Source organism: Rosa chinensis, chromosome 3 (genome assembly GCF_002994745.2).
Source record: "Rosa chinensis cultivar Old Blush chromosome 3, RchiOBHm-V2, whole genome shotgun sequence".
Classification (NCBI taxonomy): domain Eukaryota; kingdom Viridiplantae; phylum Streptophyta; class Magnoliopsida; order Rosales; family Rosaceae; genus Rosa; species Rosa chinensis.
In genome coordinates, this window is record NC_037090.1 from 11,828,250 (window position 1) to 11,849,339 (window position 21,090).

General features: G+C 40.1%; 2 protein-coding genes across 4 annotated transcripts; both read right to left on the reverse strand.

Annotated features, from left to right (window-relative positions):
• Positions 1-14,799: 14,799 nt before the first annotated feature.
• Positions 14,800-17,345, reverse strand: LOC112195150 (protein NRT1/ PTR FAMILY 2.8). Of its 2 annotated transcripts, none has more exons than XM_024335504.2 (4): positions 17,211-17,345; positions 16,845-17,048; positions 16,483-16,700; positions 14,800-16,396 (listed from the first exon to the last, which is right to left on the reverse strand). In XM_024335504.2, the coding sequence occupies exons 2-4, from the start codon at positions 16,954-16,956 to the stop codon at positions 14,999-15,001; spliced, it is 1,728 nt and encodes a 575-aa protein (XP_024191272.1). In that variant the 5' UTR covers positions 16,957-17,048; positions 17,211-17,345; the 3' UTR covers positions 14,800-14,998. The 2 variants fall into 2 exon arrangements, with proteins under 2 accessions (XP_024191272.1, XP_024191271.1); XM_024335503.2 differs by having other exon boundaries at positions 17,186-17,296.
• Positions 17,346-17,356: 11 nt separating this feature from the next.
• Positions 17,357-20,524, reverse strand: LOC112195151 (protein RETICULATA, chloroplastic). 2 transcript variants are annotated; one of them, XM_040517123.1, is made up of 8 exons: positions 20,273-20,524; positions 19,352-20,111; positions 19,157-19,255; positions 18,497-18,717; positions 18,282-18,351; positions 18,119-18,198; positions 17,936-18,000; positions 17,357-17,803 (listed from the first exon to the last, which is right to left on the reverse strand). In XM_040517123.1, exons 2-8 carry the CDS (start codon positions 19,970-19,972, stop codon positions 17,610-17,612), a joined length of 1,350 nt encoding a protein of 449 aa, XP_040373057.1. In that variant the 5' UTR covers positions 19,973-20,111; positions 20,273-20,524; the 3' UTR covers positions 17,357-17,609. The 2 variants fall into 2 exon arrangements, with proteins under 2 accessions (XP_040373057.1, XP_024191275.1); XM_024335507.2 differs by having other exon boundaries at positions 19,352-20,061; positions 20,273-20,523.
• Between the last annotated feature and the right edge of the window lie 566 nt (positions 20,525-21,090).

Here is a 21,090-nt window from a genome sequence, read left to right on the forward strand (position 1 = left end):
TTGAGCTGTTTTAAGGTCAGTTTCTTCCCCTTTATTCCTTCAATTATTTCTCCATCAAAACTTCAGAATGAGCCTTCGACTTCTTCATAAAAAATGTTTCACTATGAGTGTAGATCATCCTGACAAATTTTCAGAGCTTTATTCCATGTGGTTGGGCCGGAAATGCTGCTGGACCTCTTACAGGTCCAGTTTTCCAGTTTTGCTTCTGTAGAAAATTGGGCTGATTGTTTGAAGGCCTTCCACTCATATTTTTCTCTGGCACTCTTCATAAGAAATGATCCTTTGGGTGTCTAGAATGGATCTGGAAGGTTTCAGCTCATTTGAAGTTCATTTGGTCAGGCGGCCGCTCCTTCTTCCTTGCTTGGCTCTGATTCTCCTAGCCGGAGTAAGAAAATATTCAAGGTTGACTTTTTAGTGCATTTTCATTCTTCTCCATCATTTCTAGGTAATTATGGACCTAACGCTCATTTCACCTTCATTTACTCCAATGTACCTAAAAATAGAAATTGAATTAAAATCGATTCAGTTAAGGAATTAACTAAGCAAAATGTGAGGAATTAACTATTAAAATATCACATTAAAATGCTCCTATCAAATTCCCCCACACTTAGATTTTGCTAGTCCCTTAGCAAAACAAAACAAAAAAAAATCCAAAACAGAACAAAGACTTGACAAAAGGCAAGTAAATGACTCTATTGCTCCTAACTGTTGTCTCAGAGACTCCAAACTCATGGCTTTCATGTTAAACACTTAATCAAAATCACAAAGATAATTCCATGGTTAATAAACCTGTGACATTCATATGACTAAGCAAGATATGGAGAACTTAAGTTATACAGTGAATGATAGCATGTTTCGAACAAGTCCAATCCAAACTTACAGGGCATACTCTCGATTTTTCTCTCAGAAATGGCTATGCTTAAAAGCTTCACACTCAAGTATATGCAAGAGAACAAATTGTAAGGCAACAAACAGCTTGCATATTTCATCAATAAACACATTTTGTGAAGAATTTTTAAAGACCTCATGAAATGACTAAGTGCACAAATGGACCTAAACCATAAGCTCGACTGCGTAACTGACTCCACTAACCAAAGACTGCCCATCTCAAGGATCAAGTCAGCACTTAAAACAGGTTGTAATGGGGCTAAGCTAGGGTTTTCGAAATGAAGATTAAGGATACAAAAAAAATCCTAAGGACTTAGCAGAGCATATAAGGACCACCTTATGTCATCATTTTTGTAGACCAAATATCATTGTTTTGGGCCAAACCTTCACTCTAACCAACATGGGAATGGACAAAGGCATAATTTTCAACTTTGAGCCTTCTACAAATTTGCAAGTCCAAAACCACACTTCAACATTTTCCCAAGAGTTTTCTTTTCAATTTTTCTTCTCTTTTGCCGCTTTTCTTTCTTTCTTTCTTTCTTTTTTTTTTTTCAAGGCAAAATTTTTTTTTTCTTGGATTTTTCCCACCCCATACTTGTCTTTCATCGTCACCCCTACATACTATGTCATGCTCTACTAAGTCCTTAAGACAAGGGTAGAGATATCCTGTACTAAGCTCATGGTAGGGTAGTGAGGTGATGAAATAAAGGTTTTCAATGTAGGCTCAAGGGGGTTCATTCTAAGGAGTCCCACGACGGGCACAATTGGGGACACATGCTTGTTTGGCTTTGGTGGTTACCCTAATGCCTTCTATCCTATCCAGGATCAGTGCATATTATGGCATACAAGTTTTGACAGTCACAACAGTCGAGTTCTAGTATTCTCTAGTCCATTAAAATCTATGGCACATGATCATTGGATTTCCAAAGAATGATGAGGTTTTGCAAATACAGCCACGAAATTCTAGAATTATCAATAAGCACTCGAAAAGAAAGTATTTTAGCACAAAAACTCACTTGGGTCAAATGAATCAGACTTAATCCTAGCATGCTTAATGAACCAAGTTACAATCCTATCTCAAATCTTCATACAAGCATCACAATGTCGATTAACCACAGAATTCAATTAAGTCCTATTTTGATTGTGAAAACCTTCAGCCATGAATTCGGAGACATGTTCATCCTAGACGTTAGGAGCATCCTAAGACTCAAACACACAAACAAAAACACTCTAAAACCAACAATTTTTTTTTTTTTTTTTTTTTTTTTTTACAATTTAATTTAATTTCAACACTTAGGTACGGGAACAGGGAGTCTCGATGTGCAATGGGACTGAAACAGCTACCCTTTTTCAAGACTATGTTTAATCCAATATACCTTAGTGTATCACAACATCAACTAAAAACACAATAAAAACACAATCCAACATCAACTATTTTTCATTTTTTTTTTATATACTAACTACTAAAAACACAATAAAGCAATAACCCTTCCCCCATACTTAATTCATGCATTGTCCTCAATGTACAAACAAATATAAATCATGCAAAGCATAAATCAAGCATAGAAGAGAAAGTTAACACAACGAAACCTAAAACAACTTAAAATTCATGAAAATAAAATAGAAGGAAGAGTTCAAGAAAGCAAATCTGCGTTTGATGTCTCCTCTACAGCTACGGTTGAAATGGGTTGCCTCCCATGCAGCGCTTAATGTTTAAAGTCTTTCAGCCTAGACTTGTACCTCCATTTACTCCTTTGGAGGAGCGGTATGCGGGCGAGTGGCAGCCCTTTTGCTGGTTTCAGCCTCCGGAGGAGAGTTCTCATGTTGTGATGCAGTAGCGTCCTTGCGAGGAAACCCAGGAGGATAACTCTGCAAGTTATTGACTTCCTGAGCAAGCTTGTTTATTGCAGTGTGACAGCGGATCAAAGAGCAGTTCATCTCAGAGATGTAATCGATCATGCAATTGACTCTCCAATCTGTCACCATAATACCATCGCGGAGAGAGGAGCGCAAATCATCAATCAAATCCGACAAGCTTTCCAGGGTGGCCATAGGGCGAGGAGCACGAGCAGCTGGTGAGGAAGAAGACTCTCCGGGATGCAGTCTGGGAGAGCGACGAGGCAGAGGAGGGGGACTGCGGGTACGCTCACGAATAGGACGATGGTCCCATGGACGAGTAAGCCCAGCTCTAGTGGCCGCTTGACGACCTTCTTCTTCCAAAGAGAGAACACGGCGTTGATTGACGCCCCTGCGAGGGGTAACCTTGGTTCGAGCCATGAGGAAGTAGAAGGAATTTGAAACTGCACGCTTAGACAAACCTTAGTAAAATTTGGAGGAGACAAAAAAGGATGTATATGTAAAGCACAAAATAGGGTAGAAATCTCAACAGGCACACGGTTTTAACAAAGCTTCTCCGGGAAGGAGAAGAGTTATGATAGTTCACGGCCCAAGAAACTCCCCCACGTGTAAATATTCCTTTCTTTTCTTGGATTTATGGCATGCTTTCGGCTATAGCTTGTCTGTCACGGATCCTCGAGATTTGTTTGATTCCCCCACGCGTCCTTTCTTTTCCTTGATTCACGGCAATTAAACCTGCTTTCTGCTGTAGCTTGTCTGTCACAGCTCCTCGAGATTCGTTTGGTTCCCCCACGTGTCCTCCACGCGCCAACAGCTTTTCCGTGTTTTCGGGTGACTTTAATCCAACGCGTAGATTTAGTCTCAGAGATCGTCGATCCAACGGTGGAGATCTGCTCACTCGTTCTATAAATAGGTGCATTCTGAGCGACTGTTCACTCCAAAAGAAAATTCTTCCGAGTTCCAGCCTTTCTCTCTCAACCCTTCAGCCTTTCCTTCGAAACTCAAATCCTTTCTTCATCAACATGGAACCACGAACTCTGCAACTAATGGAGTTACAAACCCAGCAACAAATGGAATTACAAGCCCAGCAACCAACCGAGGAGGGAGGAAGCATCCAAGCAGCCGGGAGTAGTAACCGGTGGGCTCCCACACCGCCTCAACTAAGAATCCTCAAGGGCCTTTACTATGATAAGGGTTTTAAGTACCCAACTCCAGAGCAGATTCAAGAGATCTGCCTTCATCTGAAACAGTATGGGCAGATCGAGGACAAAAACGTCTTCTTTTGGTTCCAGAACCTCAAGGCTCGTGAGAGGCAGAAGTTGAAGGAATTTCGGAACGTTCCGGTTGGTGGATCTCTCGATCTCAATTTTGGATCCACTGGTTCTACTAGTACTGACAGATCCATTGATCTAAACTTTGGGTCACGTGTCGTCTATGGTGCTGATGGATCGATCATGGAACAACGAGGAGAATATCACCAGGAGATTGAAACCCTTCTACTATTCCCCATGCATGGTGAGGACATCTTTGGCAACATGAAGACTACTTCCGAGGGAGGTAGCGGTTATGGCGGTGGCTCTCGTATTTCCCTTGAGCTCAGCCTCAACTCCTACAGAGATGCAGACATGGCTTAGTATAGAATATTATTATTATTATTATTATTATTATTATTTTATATAGGACTCAAAAATAAAAGACAAAAAAAAAAAATATATATATATATATAGGACTCAAAATGAAAGACAAAAATATAAATCCCTTCCCCCACACTTAAATATTGCATTATCCTCAATGTAATCAATTAAAAGCATGCAATAAAATAAGTAAGCATAGATAGAAGACATTTACGAAAACAAATCCTAAAATAAAAACTAAAGAGAAAAATTGAAAAATAAAAAGAAATAGGGAAAGAGAAAGCAAATCTGAATATATTCTGAATTGGGTTGCCTCCCAAGTAGCGCTTGTATTTTACGTCTTGCAGCCAGACGGTACCTACATTAAATAAAGTTAGTAACTATAATTAACAAAGAAATACAAAATAAAAACAAGTATAACTATTAATTACAAACTACAAGTAAAATTAACAAGTATATTGTACATAAGACACAAGTTAAGTACACAAGTGAGTAAAAAAACGTGAGAAGTATTTTTACAAGTTTAAAGTGTGAAACAACAAAATAATTTACACGTATAGAGTATTCACAAGTATTTCTTTTGTTATAAACATTATTGATATCGAATTAAATTCCAAGCAGTAAATCAAGTGGACGTGCGGCCCAAGTATAGTCGCCTAGACACAAACTCCCTTTCAAATCGTTTGGGCAACCTTACTGAAATGGCCAGGTGGGGGAGGACGAACACGAGAGGAAAAATCCATTTTGGCATGAGCTACTCCCACATAGTGGTTTAGGCCCATTTGCAAGCACTTCTGGATTCAAAAACCCGTCATGAACGTTGTCCCCTTCCTAGACACCATTTCACATAGGCTTTCTTACTAAGATGAGAAAGTTCATAAGTGTGAAGACAGTTCAACAAGTATTAATAAAGGCCGCCCTCAACCTTAAGGGACCTGAGCTAGGTACCAATAAGGGGTTTAGGCCAATATTAACAAAAGAGACTTCACCTATTCCTCTCAATTTACAACCTACAATTAAAATTCGTGTTCAATAATATAAATAATATTTAAACTAAGTTTTAAACAATTTATATACAACAAATATATACAATAAATGACACAATTTAGCAAGTGATTTTTCAATCCCCGGCAACGGCGCCAAAAATTGATGTCGCTTTTGGGAAGCGCATAATTTAACCCTGAAATGTCGTTAGTAGTATAAGTAAGTAGGGATCGTTCTATTCCGGGGATTGAGGGTACACCTGTAATTGTGTAACAAATAAAGAAAAGAATTATTTACATAAATAAAATAAAGAATAAATATATACAAGTGAACAAAAATAAGGGGGGGGGTTTTAAGAATTAAAGAATTGAAAATTAAAATAAAGAAAATATAAAAACACATATACAAGAATGAAACATAAGAAACAAAGATTAAACCCAAGTTTATCATTGAATTCGAATTAACCCTACATTGTTCTTCCAAGTCATGTGAAAGGAGTTGATCATGTGAAACATTCGAAAGCAAATGATTTCCCATATTTTACTTTTCAATGCTAATTAACCTAAGCGAAAGCACCTAGATTAATCCTATCAAACATGCAATCAAGCCCTAGAAAGCTAGTCAATCATGACATATTCAACGCATTAGACATAGAGAAAGGCTATCAACTCAAGTGTACAACTTAGTATGGAAAAGTCCACCTAATTGCAATCCTCTTTAATTAAATTCGGTCTTTGCACAAAACCTTTACTACTTTGATTCAAGTTTACACAAAACGAAAAGTCGATTTCATGTTCTTAAACCTAGCACCAATTATATCAAAACCCTAAGTGTTTGCAACCACATAAGATTAAAATACAAAAGTTTTCTATCATGCAAATTTAATTAAACAAACCCACATAAGCAACATAAAAATCAACATATAGAAATCACAACTTTATCTCAAAACATATAAACGGGCTTTAAACTTTGCCCTTAACATTATTTGTTAACTAGAATTCATAGTTCTACAAATCCAAACAAAGAAAACCAAAAGAAATTACAAGGAAAAAGATAGAATTACACCGTGAGGGGAGATGGAGATGGAGAGCTTGAACGTTGGAATCTTGAATCTTGGAAGCAAGTCTTCAAGGTGGACGATGGAGGCTATGTCCTCACGGCTTCTTCTTCTTCTCTTTACTTGAAAATGCAAAACTAAGAACTAGAGAATGAAGAGAAAAATGGAAAGGAAATGGAGAGACAAAGAAGATGAGATGGATGAAGGAATTGGTGATTGAGAGTGAGAGGAGAATGTGTTTAAATAGGGAAGAAAAAGAAGAGTGAAATGATGAGATGAAGAAAAATAATGAAAGTGGAGTATGAAAGTGGTTTGTAAAATATGTAAAAGATGAGGTAATGATGAAAGCAAAGCATGAAGGTGAAGAAATGTGGAAGTGATGATGATGTTTTAGAGTAGAAAATATGTATCCAAGGAAAAAGAAATGCTTTCTTCATATGGGTGGGAAACATGAATATGTGGTGTTGAGCTGTTTTAAGGTCAGTTTCTTCCCCTTTATTCCTTCAATTATTTCTCCATCAAAACTTCAGAATGAGCCTTCGACTTCTTCATAAAAAATGTTTCACTATGAGTGTAGATCATCCTGACAAATTTTCAGAGCTTTATTCCATGTGGTTGGGCCGGAAATGCTGCTGGACCTCTTACAGGTCCAGTTTTCCAGTTTTGCTTCTGTAGAAAATTGGGCTGATTGTTTGAAGGCCTTCCACTCATATTTTTCTCTGGCACTCTTCATAAGAAATGATCCTTTGGGTGTCTAGAATGGATCTGGAAGGTTTCAGCTCATTTGAAGTTCATTTGGTCAGGCGGCCGCTCCTTCTTCCTTGCTTGGCTCTGATTCTCCTAGCCGGAGTAAGAAAATATTCAAGGTTGACTTTTTAGTGCATTTTCATTCTTCTCCATCATTTCTAGGTAATTATGGACCTAACGCTCATTTCACCTTCATTTACTCCAATGTACCTAAAAATAGAAATTGAATTAAAATCGATTCAGTTAAGGAATTAACTAAGCAAAATGTGAGGAATTAACTATTAAAATATCACATTAAAATGCTCCTATCAAACCGCTGCCTGCAAATTCCATCTGCAAGTTCTCTCTGTCCCAAGAAGCCCAGCCCAGAAGTATACAGCCCAGAAGTAGAAGAGAAGCCTCAGCTCAGCCCAGAATCAACATATCAGCCTTCGGCCCAGAAATAGAAAGGATAGGTCTGAAGCCCAGTAACGAAGCCCACTGACACCAGCCCAAGGTCAGCGTCCACGTCAGCATCCTGTCTGCTTGCCGCATCAGCTCCAGACAGTGCCACGTCAGCACGGACCCACTGCCACGTCAGCACCAGTCAACGTTGGTCAACCCCCGGTCAACGATTTTCCGGCGACTTTTCCTGCCATCTACAGTAACTTTTCCGGTCAAGAATTTCCGACCACTTTTCAAGGTAAATCTTTTCTAAAAGTTCCCGTTTTTGAAGTTTTACTTTCAATATCTTTTCTTTTTCTCGGGGACTTCCAACATCCCTTCTTCTACCCCCCTTTCTTCTTCATAGGGGAGACCAAAAAGCCGAACTGTGGGGGTTCGTGCTCACTCCAATCTTGGAGCTTGTAGAGTCCTCCAAACTTAGAGTTTGTTGAGAAGAAAAACGATCGACCACATACATCGTTGTTTCGATATAATCCAAAACCCCTCTTCGAATCGGATTTTCTTGGAAGCGACTACGCTCAGAAAATCCCTAATTTCTTGGAAGCGACTACGCTCAGAAATTTAATAGTTTTTCGTGGTAGCCTTTTTCGCTCCAAAACTAACCCTAATCTTGTGTTGTTTTTCGGGATGAGTTACCTGAACAAGTTGAACTTTGTTCCACTAGAGAAAACTGGCGCGGGATACCATAGGTGGGTCCGAGATGTGCGCCAACATCTTAAGGCTGATGGACTTCTGGAAGCCATCCAAGAGCCTAGTCAGAACGTGCTCTCCATTGAGCAAGCTACTGCTTTTGAAGCAAATCAAGCTAAAGCCATCATTGTCATGACAAGGCATATGAATGACGCGCTCCAAAGTGAATACCTCAATGAGGAAGACCCAAGAAAGCTATGGGTAGAACTTGAGCAGCGATTTGGCAACATTCGTGACTCCCTGCTTCCTAATTTAGAAGTGCGATGACATAGCCTCCGCTTTTGTGATTTCAAGTCTGTGCTTGATTATAACTCGGAAGCCCTTCGTATCAAGTCTCTGATGGAGTTTTGTGGCCAAGCCATAACTGATACGATGTTGATCGAGAAGACTCTCTCTACCTTCCCCGTCTCTGCCCTGATGATTTCAAAGAATTATCGGATTGATGTGAAAGCAGGACGTATGACAAGGTTTCATGAGCTTATTGGCGCCATGAACGTAGCTGAAAATCACGACAACATACTTGTGAAGAACTATAACGCTAGACCCGTGGGAACTAAGTCTATTCCAGAGTCTAACTATAGTCGCGCCCCCAAGGGAGGACGCAAGGAGCGAAACCCTAAGAGTAGGGACAATTCTGGACGTTCTGGTCCATATTCTCGCCCTAAAGAGGAAGAAAATCGCCAAGAGAGGCTTGCACGGAACTGTGGAGGTCAACGTGTAAAGAGAGAGAGAGGCAGTGCCTCCGGTTATGGTGGTGAAGCCAGCAAGAGTAATAGTCGTCCAAATCATGCACCAAAAGCATCTCGATCAAGGGAGCCTGACCAAAAAGATGTTTGTCTTCGATGTGGATCAAGTGGACATTGGGCAAGGAAGTGTACTGCATCCCAGAATGTTGCAAACGCATACAAGACGTATCGTGAAGCAAGGGAAGCAAATTACATGGAACAAGAAGATCAAGATGGCGATCTCGATCTAAGGGTGGAAGACTGCAAGGATCAAGACCCAGAAACTGGCGATTTTGATTAAGTCTTTTTTTATTTTCCAAGAGATGTAGGCAATTGCCATATTACTTTTGTAGTAGATGCCAATGATATTAGCCTTTCTTCAAAGTCGGCGTACTCAATGTAAGTGTGATGTCTAGAAAAGTTTTGAGATAAGTGGTACTTAAGCGAGCTTTGCTCCACTGACATCTCTCTACTCACCTGGTCACATTTACATTGGAATTACCGAAAGGAGTTAGACGACTACCATTGTTTTGCATTAACTAGTTTATTGGATTCGATTTTCTTTGGTTAAAGAAACAATGATGTAATTTCATTTGGCTTATTAATAAAAGTTGAGTTCTTTTCTTTATGACTCCTTTTTTTTAATTATGAGCTTTTCTTTTAGGAATGGATGAACTTCAATATTTTGCGGATAGTGCTACTACGCACACCATTCTACGACATAGGCAATTATTCTTGGAGATGTTGCCTACATATTCCTCTGTGACTATGATGGCTGGGCCATCAAGTTTAGTTCAAGGACATGGAATGGCCCAATTCCTTTTACCCAATGGCACCTTGATTAAAGTCACTGGAGCTCTCTACGCTCCTAAGGCAAATTTAACCTTATTAAGCTTTAAAGATATAGGAGCCAACGGATTCCATGCGGAAACGCATAGTGAGAACGGAATAGAATTCCTTTGCATTACCTCTAATGATTGCGGACGGAAGCGCATCTTAGAGAAGCTTATGTGTCAATCTAGTGGATTTTATGTCACTACAATTCGACTAATTGAATCCAATAATATCATCAGAGAAGATCTCTTGGATTCCGACACATATTGGCTTTGGCATGACCGACTAGGACATCCTGGTCGTGACATGATGCTCCGTATACTTAAGACTTCACACGGCATCCTTTCTTCAGAGTGAGAAGAAGCAAGAATCAAAAATTGATTCCAGGACTTAGCAAGACCGCAAAAATTGTAGCTTCTGGCGCTACTGCTGTCTTGGGCCGCGAAAAGGCCGCCCCTGTCCCTAGTGATGACGCCATAAATGGCGCCAACCATGAGCATGACGCCATGGTTGCTCCTCCTAGTGGCCATGACGCCACACAAACCTATTTCCATGGCTCTAACGCCATAATGGGAGATGTAGTCACACACTTTGCTTCTAATAGCGCTACAGACACTTCGGCCCAACCCAAATCCTCATTGGTTGCTTCTAAGGCCCCTCGCTCATTTTGCAAAGCCTGTTCCTTCGGGAAATTAGGACCGAGATCGTCCTATGCAAAGGATCCTAAAATACTCATTCCGTTCTTACAGAGAATCCAAGGAGATATATGTGGACCAATTCAACCATCATGCGGACCTTTTAAATACTTTATGGTATTGGTTGATGCGTCGACACGCTGGTCACATGTCGCGATGTTGTCCACTCGAAATGCTGCTTATGCTAAACTCCTCGCCCAAATTATCCATCTACGGGCTCACTACCCTGACCATCCTATTAAGTCCATTCGACTTGATAATGCTGGAGAGTTTACATCGAAATTGTTCAATAACTATTGCATGTCACTGGGGATTGATGTAGAGCATCCAGTTCCCCATGTTCATACCCAAAATGGTCTCGCAGAAGCCGCTGTCAAACGACTACAGATGATAGCACGGACATTGGTTATGCGCACCAATCTCCCTGTTTCTGCTTGGGGATATGCAATAGTGCATGCATCGACTCTAATTCGTTTACGACCCACTGCAACCCAATCTTACTCTGCGTTACAGCTAGTGACTGGGTACGACTGTACGAGGCTGATATCTCTCATTTACGCATTTTTGGGTGTGCCATCTATGTGCCTATTACGCCGCCACAGCGTACTAAGATGGGTCTACAACGACGAATGGGCATATACGTTGGATATGAATCTCCAACCATTGTCCGCTACCTTGAACCCTTGACAGGCGATCTCTTTACCGCTACATTTGCGGATTGTCACTTTGATGAGACAGTCTTCCCATCGTTAGGGGGAGATAAGAACACAGATGTTCAACAGGAACGACAGGAATTGTCGTGGTCTGTCCCCACTATGTCTCATCTCGATCCCCGTATCGCACAGTCCGAACTTGAAGTGCGAAGAATAATCGAGCTCCAGAACGTAGCAGACACTCTGCTTGATGCGTTTTCTGATGTTGCCAAAGTGACGAGATCACACATTCCTGCTGCAAACGTGCCTGCAAAGATCGATGTCCCAAATACTGGACATCACGCCACTCCTGTGACATCAGGAGATGGCGCCATTGCCCAGCATGGCAATGATGTGGCATCTATGGCCACAGGTCCCGCAAGGAAGCGCGGTAGACCAATTGGTTCGAAGGATACTCGCCCTAGAAAGAAAGCGAATGAGGCACAAACAAATCCTTTGATCATCGATACTCAAAATACGTCCCATGAGAATGTTCCGGATTACGGTTATGTCCAAGAGACATCATTGGGGGACGCCTCAATGTCAGAACCTATCCATGAGAACATAGAGATCTCTGTAAATTATACTAGCGTACATGGGACGTGGGAAAGAAACTCCATCATCATTGATGATGTATTCGTGTATTCAGTGGCGGGTGAGATTATTGAGACCGATGACATCGAACCACGCTCCGTTGATGAATACCAACGTAGAGCTGATTGGCCAAAATGGAAAGATGCGATCCAGGCAGAACTTGATTCTCTAGCGAAAAGAAAGGTATTTGGTAAAGTTGTACCAATACCGCCCAACACCAAACCAGTTGGTCACAAATGGGTATTCGTTAGAAAGCATAATGAGAAAAACGAGATTGTAAGATACAAAGCTCGCCTTGTGGCGCAAGGCTTATCACAACGCCCTGGAATCGACTACGAGGAGACCTATTCTCCCGTAATGGACGTCATTACGTTCCGCTACCTTATCAGTTTGGTAGTTTCCGAAAACCTGAACATGCAACTTATGGATATGGTTACTGCGTATCTATATGGGGATCTAGATATGGAAATATACATGAAGATTCCCGATGGAATTCAGTTACCCAAATCAAGTGGCTCTAAACCACGGAGCGCGTTTGCGATTAGATTGAAACGCTCACTATATGGATTGAAACAATCCGGACGGATGTGGTATAACCATCTAAGTGACTACTTGATTGGAAAGGGATATGTCAACAATGAACTATGCCCATGTGTGTTCATAAAAAGGACAAGTTCTGGATTTGCAATAGTAGCGGTTTATGTTGATGACATGAACATAATTGGCACCCTTAAAGAGTTAAGGGAAACCGCTGAACACTTGAAATCCGAGTTTGAGATGAAAGATCTTGGGAAAACACGGTTTTGGCTCTGTTTAGAACTTAAGCACCGTAGAGATGGTATCCTGATTCATCAGTCGGCTTATACCCAAAAGATGCTTAGGCGTTTCAACACTGACATGATTAAGCCTTCAAGCACCCCAATGGTCGTCCGTAGTCTTGATCCAAAGAAGGATCCATTCCGTCCAAAAGATGACGACGAAGAAGTGCTAGAGGCAGAAGTGCCATATCTAAGTGCAATAGGCGCATTATTGTACTTAGCACAATGCACAAGACCAGATATCTCATTCTCTGTGAACTTGCTAGCTAGATATAGCTCTGCGCCAACACGACGCCATTGGACTGGTGTTAAAGATATCTTTCGATACCTAAGTGGTACGATCGATATGAGCTTGTTCTATGCCTACAGAGAGAAGATGGATTTGGACCCATCTAGTGTCAGGGACGCCACATATGGTGAACCGCGTTCCCTCTCCCCACCCCAAAACGATGTAAGTGTTTTGGAAGGTTTTGCTGATGCTGGGTACCTCTCTGACCCACACAAAGGTCACTCCCAAACTGGTTATGTTTTCACCATGGGAAAGACCGCGATATCTTAGAGGTCTACAAAGCAGACCTTAGTCGCTACCTCTTCGAATCATGCATAGATTATTGCTCTTCATGAAGCAGTTCGTGAATGTATATGGCTTCGATCCATAGTTACGCATGTTCGAAGCAATTGTGGTTTGAAGTCTACCACAGATAAGCCAACGAGCATTTATGAGGATAATGCTGCTTGCATTGAACAAATGAAGCAAGGCTACATCAAAGGCGACAACACCAAGCACATATCACCCAAATTCTTCTATAATTAGCAACAACAGAAGCTCCTCAAGATCAAAGTGAACCAGGTTCGATATGAGGACAATGAGGCAGACTTGTTTACTAAGTCATTGCCCAAATCCACGTTCGAGAAACATGTGGCAAGAATTGGCTTGCGAAAATTATCTGAACTTCCATGATCGTAGACATCAGGGGGAGACATAGACATCAGGGGGAGATGTCTACATGTTCGTCTCGAAACGTGAGGGGTGTGTTGTGCTCTTTTTCCCCTTCGATCGTGGTTATTTTTTGTCCCACTGAGTTTTTGTTACTCGGCAAGGTTTTTAACGAGGCAACGAGAGAAGCACCGCGTTTGGACAACACAAGGGGGAGTGTTTAAGGATATCTCTATTTGTGTTTGATCCAAACTCTAGGTTACTTGACCTAGTGGTAATAGGGTTCAATTAGAAGAATCTAGAGATTATCTTTCCTTGTATGATTCTGACTCTATGCATTGTAATCCTCTATATATAGAGGCCCCTATTATCAATGAGAATACACAGCAAATTCCTCTCATATTCAGTTTCTCTACAACAGTTAAATGAATATAAATGAATATTTTAGAATTCAAAAAATAATTAACTAATTATTAGATGAAATTTTGACTTTCACGTGTACATACTTAATTGTTCTATTTATACACATATCGTATTTATACACATATCGTATTCGATCTATGGACTATTAATTGTTTAAGTATGCATTGTAAAGTTGGTCGAGCGGACTAGCATGAAACTTTTATGTCTAGCCTTCGAGTCCCAACTCCCACCAATTTGTGCCCAGCAGGTCTTGGGGGCTTTCGGGTTCGTGCGCCTACTATGGGGGATTAGTTTAGTTTTACTGGGATACCCTCGTGGACCTCGATTTGAATACTGATTGGGTGAGTGTATTATACTCACTCGCAAACGTAACCAAGATGACTTACTAGTTACTACCTCACTCAAATAAAAAAAAAGTAATAAATTAGAAAATTAGAGCCTGATGTTAAATAATACTAGCATTTTTCCACACATGCAGAGCATGTGTAAGTTACTAATTTTTTTTTCTTCAGAAAATAAAAAAGAAAAAAGTTGGTTATTGCAGAGAAAATAAAGTGGGAGAGAGAAAAGTGGGTTGTGGATATTTTTTTTCAAATTTTTTAAAGAAAAATACATTTTGTAAATGTCTTAATTATCCTTGTGATTTAATTAATTCTCAAAGTTTATTAATATTTTAGGGTCAATTCTGTCAAAATTTTAGATTTTGGCTAACAAACCCTCTTCTCTTAATAATAGTATAGATGACATGGTCAACAACATGGAGCATTGAACATCAGATGCACCGTAGTTTTTTATTTTTAATTTTAATTTTTTTAAATTTACGTCTCCGTCACTTGTTACGATGTTCCTTTATTTTGATTGTTCTTGGCATTCGTTTGGAGAATCAATAAGATCATAAGCAATCCTAGTTCCTAGTCGCTTGGGCAAGAATATCAGCCACCCATTTTCAGTGTCTTTTCATTGTTTTTCTTCATCACAACTAGATGGGGATTCTAGAACGGTCATGACCATCGGCATCGGACAGAAAATGGCGTGCAATGAATTGGAAATACAACAAGTTCAAGACCCCGAGACCAGCAATGGTGTAATAGTAGTAATCAAGCCTGTTCTTGTTTAGGTCATTACCACCCAGCCATGATGTATTGCCATTCAAACTAGTCACTTTCTTGACAATGCTAACAAGAATGGAGGTGAAGTAGCTTGCAATGGATAAGCTGAGAAAGAAGACCGCCCCGGCAAAAGTCCTCATGCTCTTTGGCCACTGTGTTGTAAGCAACTCCATTAAGGCAATGGCTGCAAATGCCTCGATCAAACCTGACAAGGCAAATTGTGGCACAAGCAATGCAACAGTTATAGGTGACTCGAAAGATCCGTTTTCCAAAGCAGAGTTTCTGCGCTTCATTTCGGTGAGTCCAGCCACCACCATGCACAGAATTGACATCACAATGCCAACCTTGAATCTCGTCTCCATTGTCAATCTTCCAGATTCATCATTGTTCCTTTTCTGAATCCACGGGATGTAAATGCATTCGTAGATGATGATCCATATTGAAAGTGCAATCATTTGTGTGAGAAACATCCAGGCTGGTGGGATTTCAAAATTGTTTCCAATCTTTTTGTTTGTTTGAATAGCTTGAAAGGTCCCAAATGATGGCATTTGCTGCATTCCTATGAAACAACCAATTCCACTTATACAAACAGGTAACAAAGCTATGACGCATTTGAGTCGCTCAACTTGTTGCACACTGCATAGTCTCCAACCGCTTTTAGGGTTGCCATTGCTATCCAATTCATTTGGATCTACAATTACAGCAGCCTTATCAAGAAACTCGAACCTCTCTGTGTGAGCAAGTATTTGCTCCAACTCTTGTCCAATTGAAGGAGCATCATAAAGGGACTGCCCTGAAGTCTTTGTTCTAAACTTACGAAAAGCAGCTACAATTACCCTCATTATGTCCCCAAAGGTGCTTCCTTGAGGCTTAACACGAATGTACAATTTTCGGCCGAGCAAGAAAATCAGTATGGAGAGGGCAAAGCATCCAGCTGGTATAGCAAAACCCAAAACCCAGCTGATATGAGTTTGTATGTAGACCACTCCGGTCAGAGCTACAATGAGAGCAATGGTGAACAAAAAGTACCACCAATTGCAAAAGCTATCTAGCTGTGCTCTTCCCTTCTCTGTTGTGGTGTCGAATTGATCAGCTCCAAAGGCAATGTTGCATGGTCTGAGGCCTCCAGATCCAATAACGAGCAGTCCCAGACCCGAAAAGAGGACAAACTTCTGCCACGCATTGGGTTGTTCGCATTGCGCTTGTCCATTGCAGGCAGGAGGAGTTAGCTCATGTAAACTTGCAGTTAATGTCAAGGACACCATACCCTGTCAGATTGAAAGAAGTGTTCAATCCTTATGGAATTTATGTCACAAATTTGGACCCTAAATCATAATAAAGAGAAGACTCTTACCATGAGGGATGCTATTGAGCTATAAAGAAGAGTAGAGTACTTTCCCAAAAGAGTATCAGCAAGGTAGGCACCAATTAAGGGTGCAACATTGCATGAACCAGACCAGATATTGTATACATTAGCTGAAACTACATTATCCAAGTTATACTTGGTATGCAGATACAGCACTAGATTTGCCACCAAACTCATGGAAGCCAATTTCTCAAAGGTCTCATTCCCTTTAAAAACACAAAGGAAAGACTACATTTATTAGGAAACACGAATGCAAGAGAAGGGGTTCAATTCCCCATATAAAAAATCATACAGAGAACAGTAAAGAAGCATGAACAAAATTGCAAAAAATTTCCATGAATAAGACTCACCAAGGATGTATCTGACGGCTTTCCACCCTCCGACTAGTTGTTTGGGAGGGGATGAAGAATGCATTGTTGCATGCTCCCTAGCGTTCTCTCCTCTCCCCCAACCTTCTTCCATCTACCTCTTTTAAATGTTCTCTGTATTTGTTGGACTGAGAACTTGGAACTTTTCCCTATATTCGCTTGCCTTTCCAGGTGGCAAAGACTTTCCTATTTATATAGGAGAGAGACGGTTTTCCAAATTCAGAACTTGTTATAACAGTTTGCTCATCAAATCAGGCAAAACGCATCTAAGCTATTCAGTTACGGCTACACAAATTTATGTTCCCAAAATCAGGGGAGTTAACCTGAACTACTGAAGATCACACGTACCGAGAATCCTTCAACTCCAGACTGGCGTTATCTGTCAACCAAGAAGTTTAAACAAGCCACTGAAGCCAACTCTTGGACATGCGATGGTTTAAATGACCACAAAATAACAGCACTAGCAACAGGTGCCAGTTTGTACCATTCACATTTGCACGGGACAAATCCATGGAACTAAAGTTTCGTTCTCTGCATAATCTATAAATGCAGCCATTCTAATAGGAAAATAATGTCAGGCGTTTTCTGCTGAACATTTTCCAGAATACATAAAAGCATTGAAACAAATCTTATTCCAAGGGGGAACGCGTTTTTTAAGAGTGGGACTGAATTCCTAATTGAGGATTGTATGCTTTCACCATCTAGACATCAAATAAAAGATATCCTCTCCCATTAAAACTGATCTAGTTATTGCACCCCACTCCATCTAGCCCAGTCTACGAACTGCATTCCGCCATACACATTGTTGGCGAATCGTACACCAACAGTGAAAGCCAATGCCACAGGCGGGATCTGCTTTGCCAAAGGCGATGTCTCTACCAAGCGTTCAAGTCCATTGATTATCTGATAGCGGGTGTTTGAAGACACGGCAAGGAAAACACCTGGTAGTTTGGGGACAAATGCACAACCAATTATTGAAATGGAAAATATTCATGACTAACTCACTGTAGAAAACATGTTAACCAGAACCATATGATATTGAACAGGATAAGGAGTGATAAAGTAATGCATACCCCAAAGAGCTGCACTCTTAATTAGAGGTGGCACAGGTATGTCTTCTTCTGATTTCTTTATGCTCCTGACATTTAGAAAATAACTTGGTGAGGAATGATGCAGATGTAGAAAACTACTGAAATTGCAATTAGTATGTCTTGCACAACAGAATCACTCTGAGTATGTGGTGGATAAAAGCGTACCGCTTAGCAGTCATGATTAAGTTTGCAATTCCTTGGCCAATAATACCACATCCAAAGCCTACTGCTCCATATAAGATCCCCTGAAAAATAGGAAGATTGGATCAACAATTATGATGAACCAAGACATACAAGATCGTATTTTCAAGACACATGTAACTCTTACCTTAAAAAAGTACGTGGCAATTCTCTGTTTTACAGAATATCTACATCCTGACCTTTCAGCTTCAAACACGCTGCATAAGATGGCCACTTTAGAAACAGAAAAAATAACACTATTTTCTATATCTGCAAACCAAATGCGACACTAGAAAGGACAATAAACAAATTATGTGATCAGTGATGTACACGTTGATCATTGATTTTGCATGAGCTATTAACCTGCTAGGAAGAGCTCCGTAAGCATGTTGCATATGTCCAAGGAACCCTTTTGATAGTGATGGTTGCCCAATACGAGCATAGGGTGCCAACATCCCAACCAAAGCAACATTAACCACTACCCCAACCAAAAGATCTGCAACATACAACTCAAATTCGGCCCAAAAATCTTTTCCCCTCTTTTGAACTTCAGCAAATGTAGCGCAACAAGAATCAATAACAATCTGTACAGCATTCAGTGAATGATGATTACCATATATACTGGATAATGTGGCAATCGCAATACAGTGTTTATAGAGACTCAAATACATAGCGATCTATGATGAAAACGACAACTGGAGATCCAAAATACCATATAAGCATTCACTATGCATGTGACCACATCTGGGATAGCTCATCACAGAGAGTGAGACGTGTATTCGAATCAGAAGTAGCTTATAATTCATGGGATCTAAGATAGAACTAATCATCTATTAGACTTGATTATACTTTTCCCTTTACTCATAGATGAAAAAATACAGTTTTTTTTTTTTTTCATAATTAGATAGAAAACCATCTTATGTCCACCATGCCACCATGGAACTGGAATGATGTGTAACATTATATCAAAAAGGCTTAACCTACAAGAATGATGTAAAAGTATAACAAATAATCTCAACAAACCTCTGTTCCAATTTTGAAAAGAAAGGATGGGTCAGCTAGCATACGATCTCGAAGCATAGAGCATGACTTCATTGCAAAGCCAAGAGGCCAGGCTGACCCCTGCAATTTAAACAGTAAACCATATGAGGAGAAAGAAACACTAGTTCACAAAAAATTCATACAGTATTCAGGCATAGAAAAGCAGCATAGTTATACCTGCAAATCCAGATATCTATGTAGAAGAACTTTGCGAATTCCCACATTCTTGGCAGCCTCTAACATATCAAGGGGAAGACTAGCTCCTCGTGCCTCTGTCTCTTTCATAACTTCTTCAAATTTCAGAATTGGCCCAAACTCTTCTTCTTCTCCGTCTTCCCCATCATCATTACCACCACCACCACCACCACCTCCTCCTCCGCCTCCTTTTCCATTAGGATACTTCCCATTACCACCACTACCATCAAGCACAACCCCGTCATTACCATCATTATCAATTTTTGAACCACCTTCATTCTCCAAAATCCTAGTATCCTTTCCTACAGCAGCACCACCTCCCTCATTTGAAACCGTTACTGCACCTAAGCTGAATTGCCTTTCACGCCGAGGCTGTAACACACTCATGACCACAAAGTTCCACTCTTTCTTCACCGAAAACGAATTCAGCCCATTTCCAAAGCTACTATTCCCACAAAACATTGGCAAAGCTACCTCCATTGCAATACCCCTAAACCTAACGCTATCGAAAACTAAACTCTGACTCCACATCTTCCTCAAAACCACCTCGTTCGACCTGGTAACAACATTCGATACTCCAAAGCTTGAAGAACAACCCGCCATTTTTCTTTCAATATCTTAAAAACTTCTCAAATAGATAACACAAACTCAGAAAATTCGACGAATTAGGTGATTGCCACCAACACCAGGAGCTATGCAATCAAAACAAACAGAAACAAATTCATACTTCTACACAAACCAACTGATTATAACCACAAATTAGTCAGTCATACATACATATGCAGAAACATACAAAAAAGCAAAAGCCTAACTATGTGTAAACAGCTCAATTGCAGAATATACCAAAATGATGATCTGACAGTAAAAAATGGAAATTACTAAAGACCCTCGTAAAGTTCGTACCTTTGCAAACAAAGCTTGGTTGAAGACTACAGTGAGTGGAAAATGAGGGAAAGTATGAAGCTTTGTTTGGTTGGAGATGAAGATTGAGGTAAAGTGTGGGGCTTTTCAGTATTGGATTCTGAAAATTGAAATGAGTGTGCTCAAGTTTTTGGTGGGTAGTGAGTGAGTGAAGGAGTAAGGGGGGGACGTTGATTCCTTTTTTTTTTTTTCTCTCTCTTTCGGTTTCAGTTGGTGGAGGACTGGAGGCTGGTTCAGTTCACTGGGTTATTCGCACGTGGGGAATGAACAGTTTGTGTAACTAGGGTTTTGCTAATTTTGTTTTGTTTTCTACGTTTGTGAACAGGGCCTCTCTCTAATGGAGTGAACGTTTTGGAAAGATGGAGGGGCTTGACATGAGAGAGAGTTTGTCCTCTTGGGGCATCAAACCACCTCATCGTGTCAAGGTGGTTGACTATATCATGATAAAATTCCTCTTAATATTGAAAGATGACGAGTAATTCACTACAATCCCCAAAACTTCAATCGCAACTTATACAACGGGATAAACAAAGATGTTATTATAATTCTAATCATTAGAAATTTAAATGATATATTCAAATTTTAATAAATTATTTTAACAAGCATATTGCATACTTCCAACATTATAATTCCAAATATTATAAATGTCTCTTCTTTCTGACACATGTAAGGATGGGGTGGGCTAAAAGTTTTTTTTTTTTTTTTATAATTTTTTTTAAAGCATATTGCATACTTCTGATTTTTTTGTTCTTCTAAGTACTTATTGATCGTTGTGCAATTTATACAAAAGAGAAGTTATC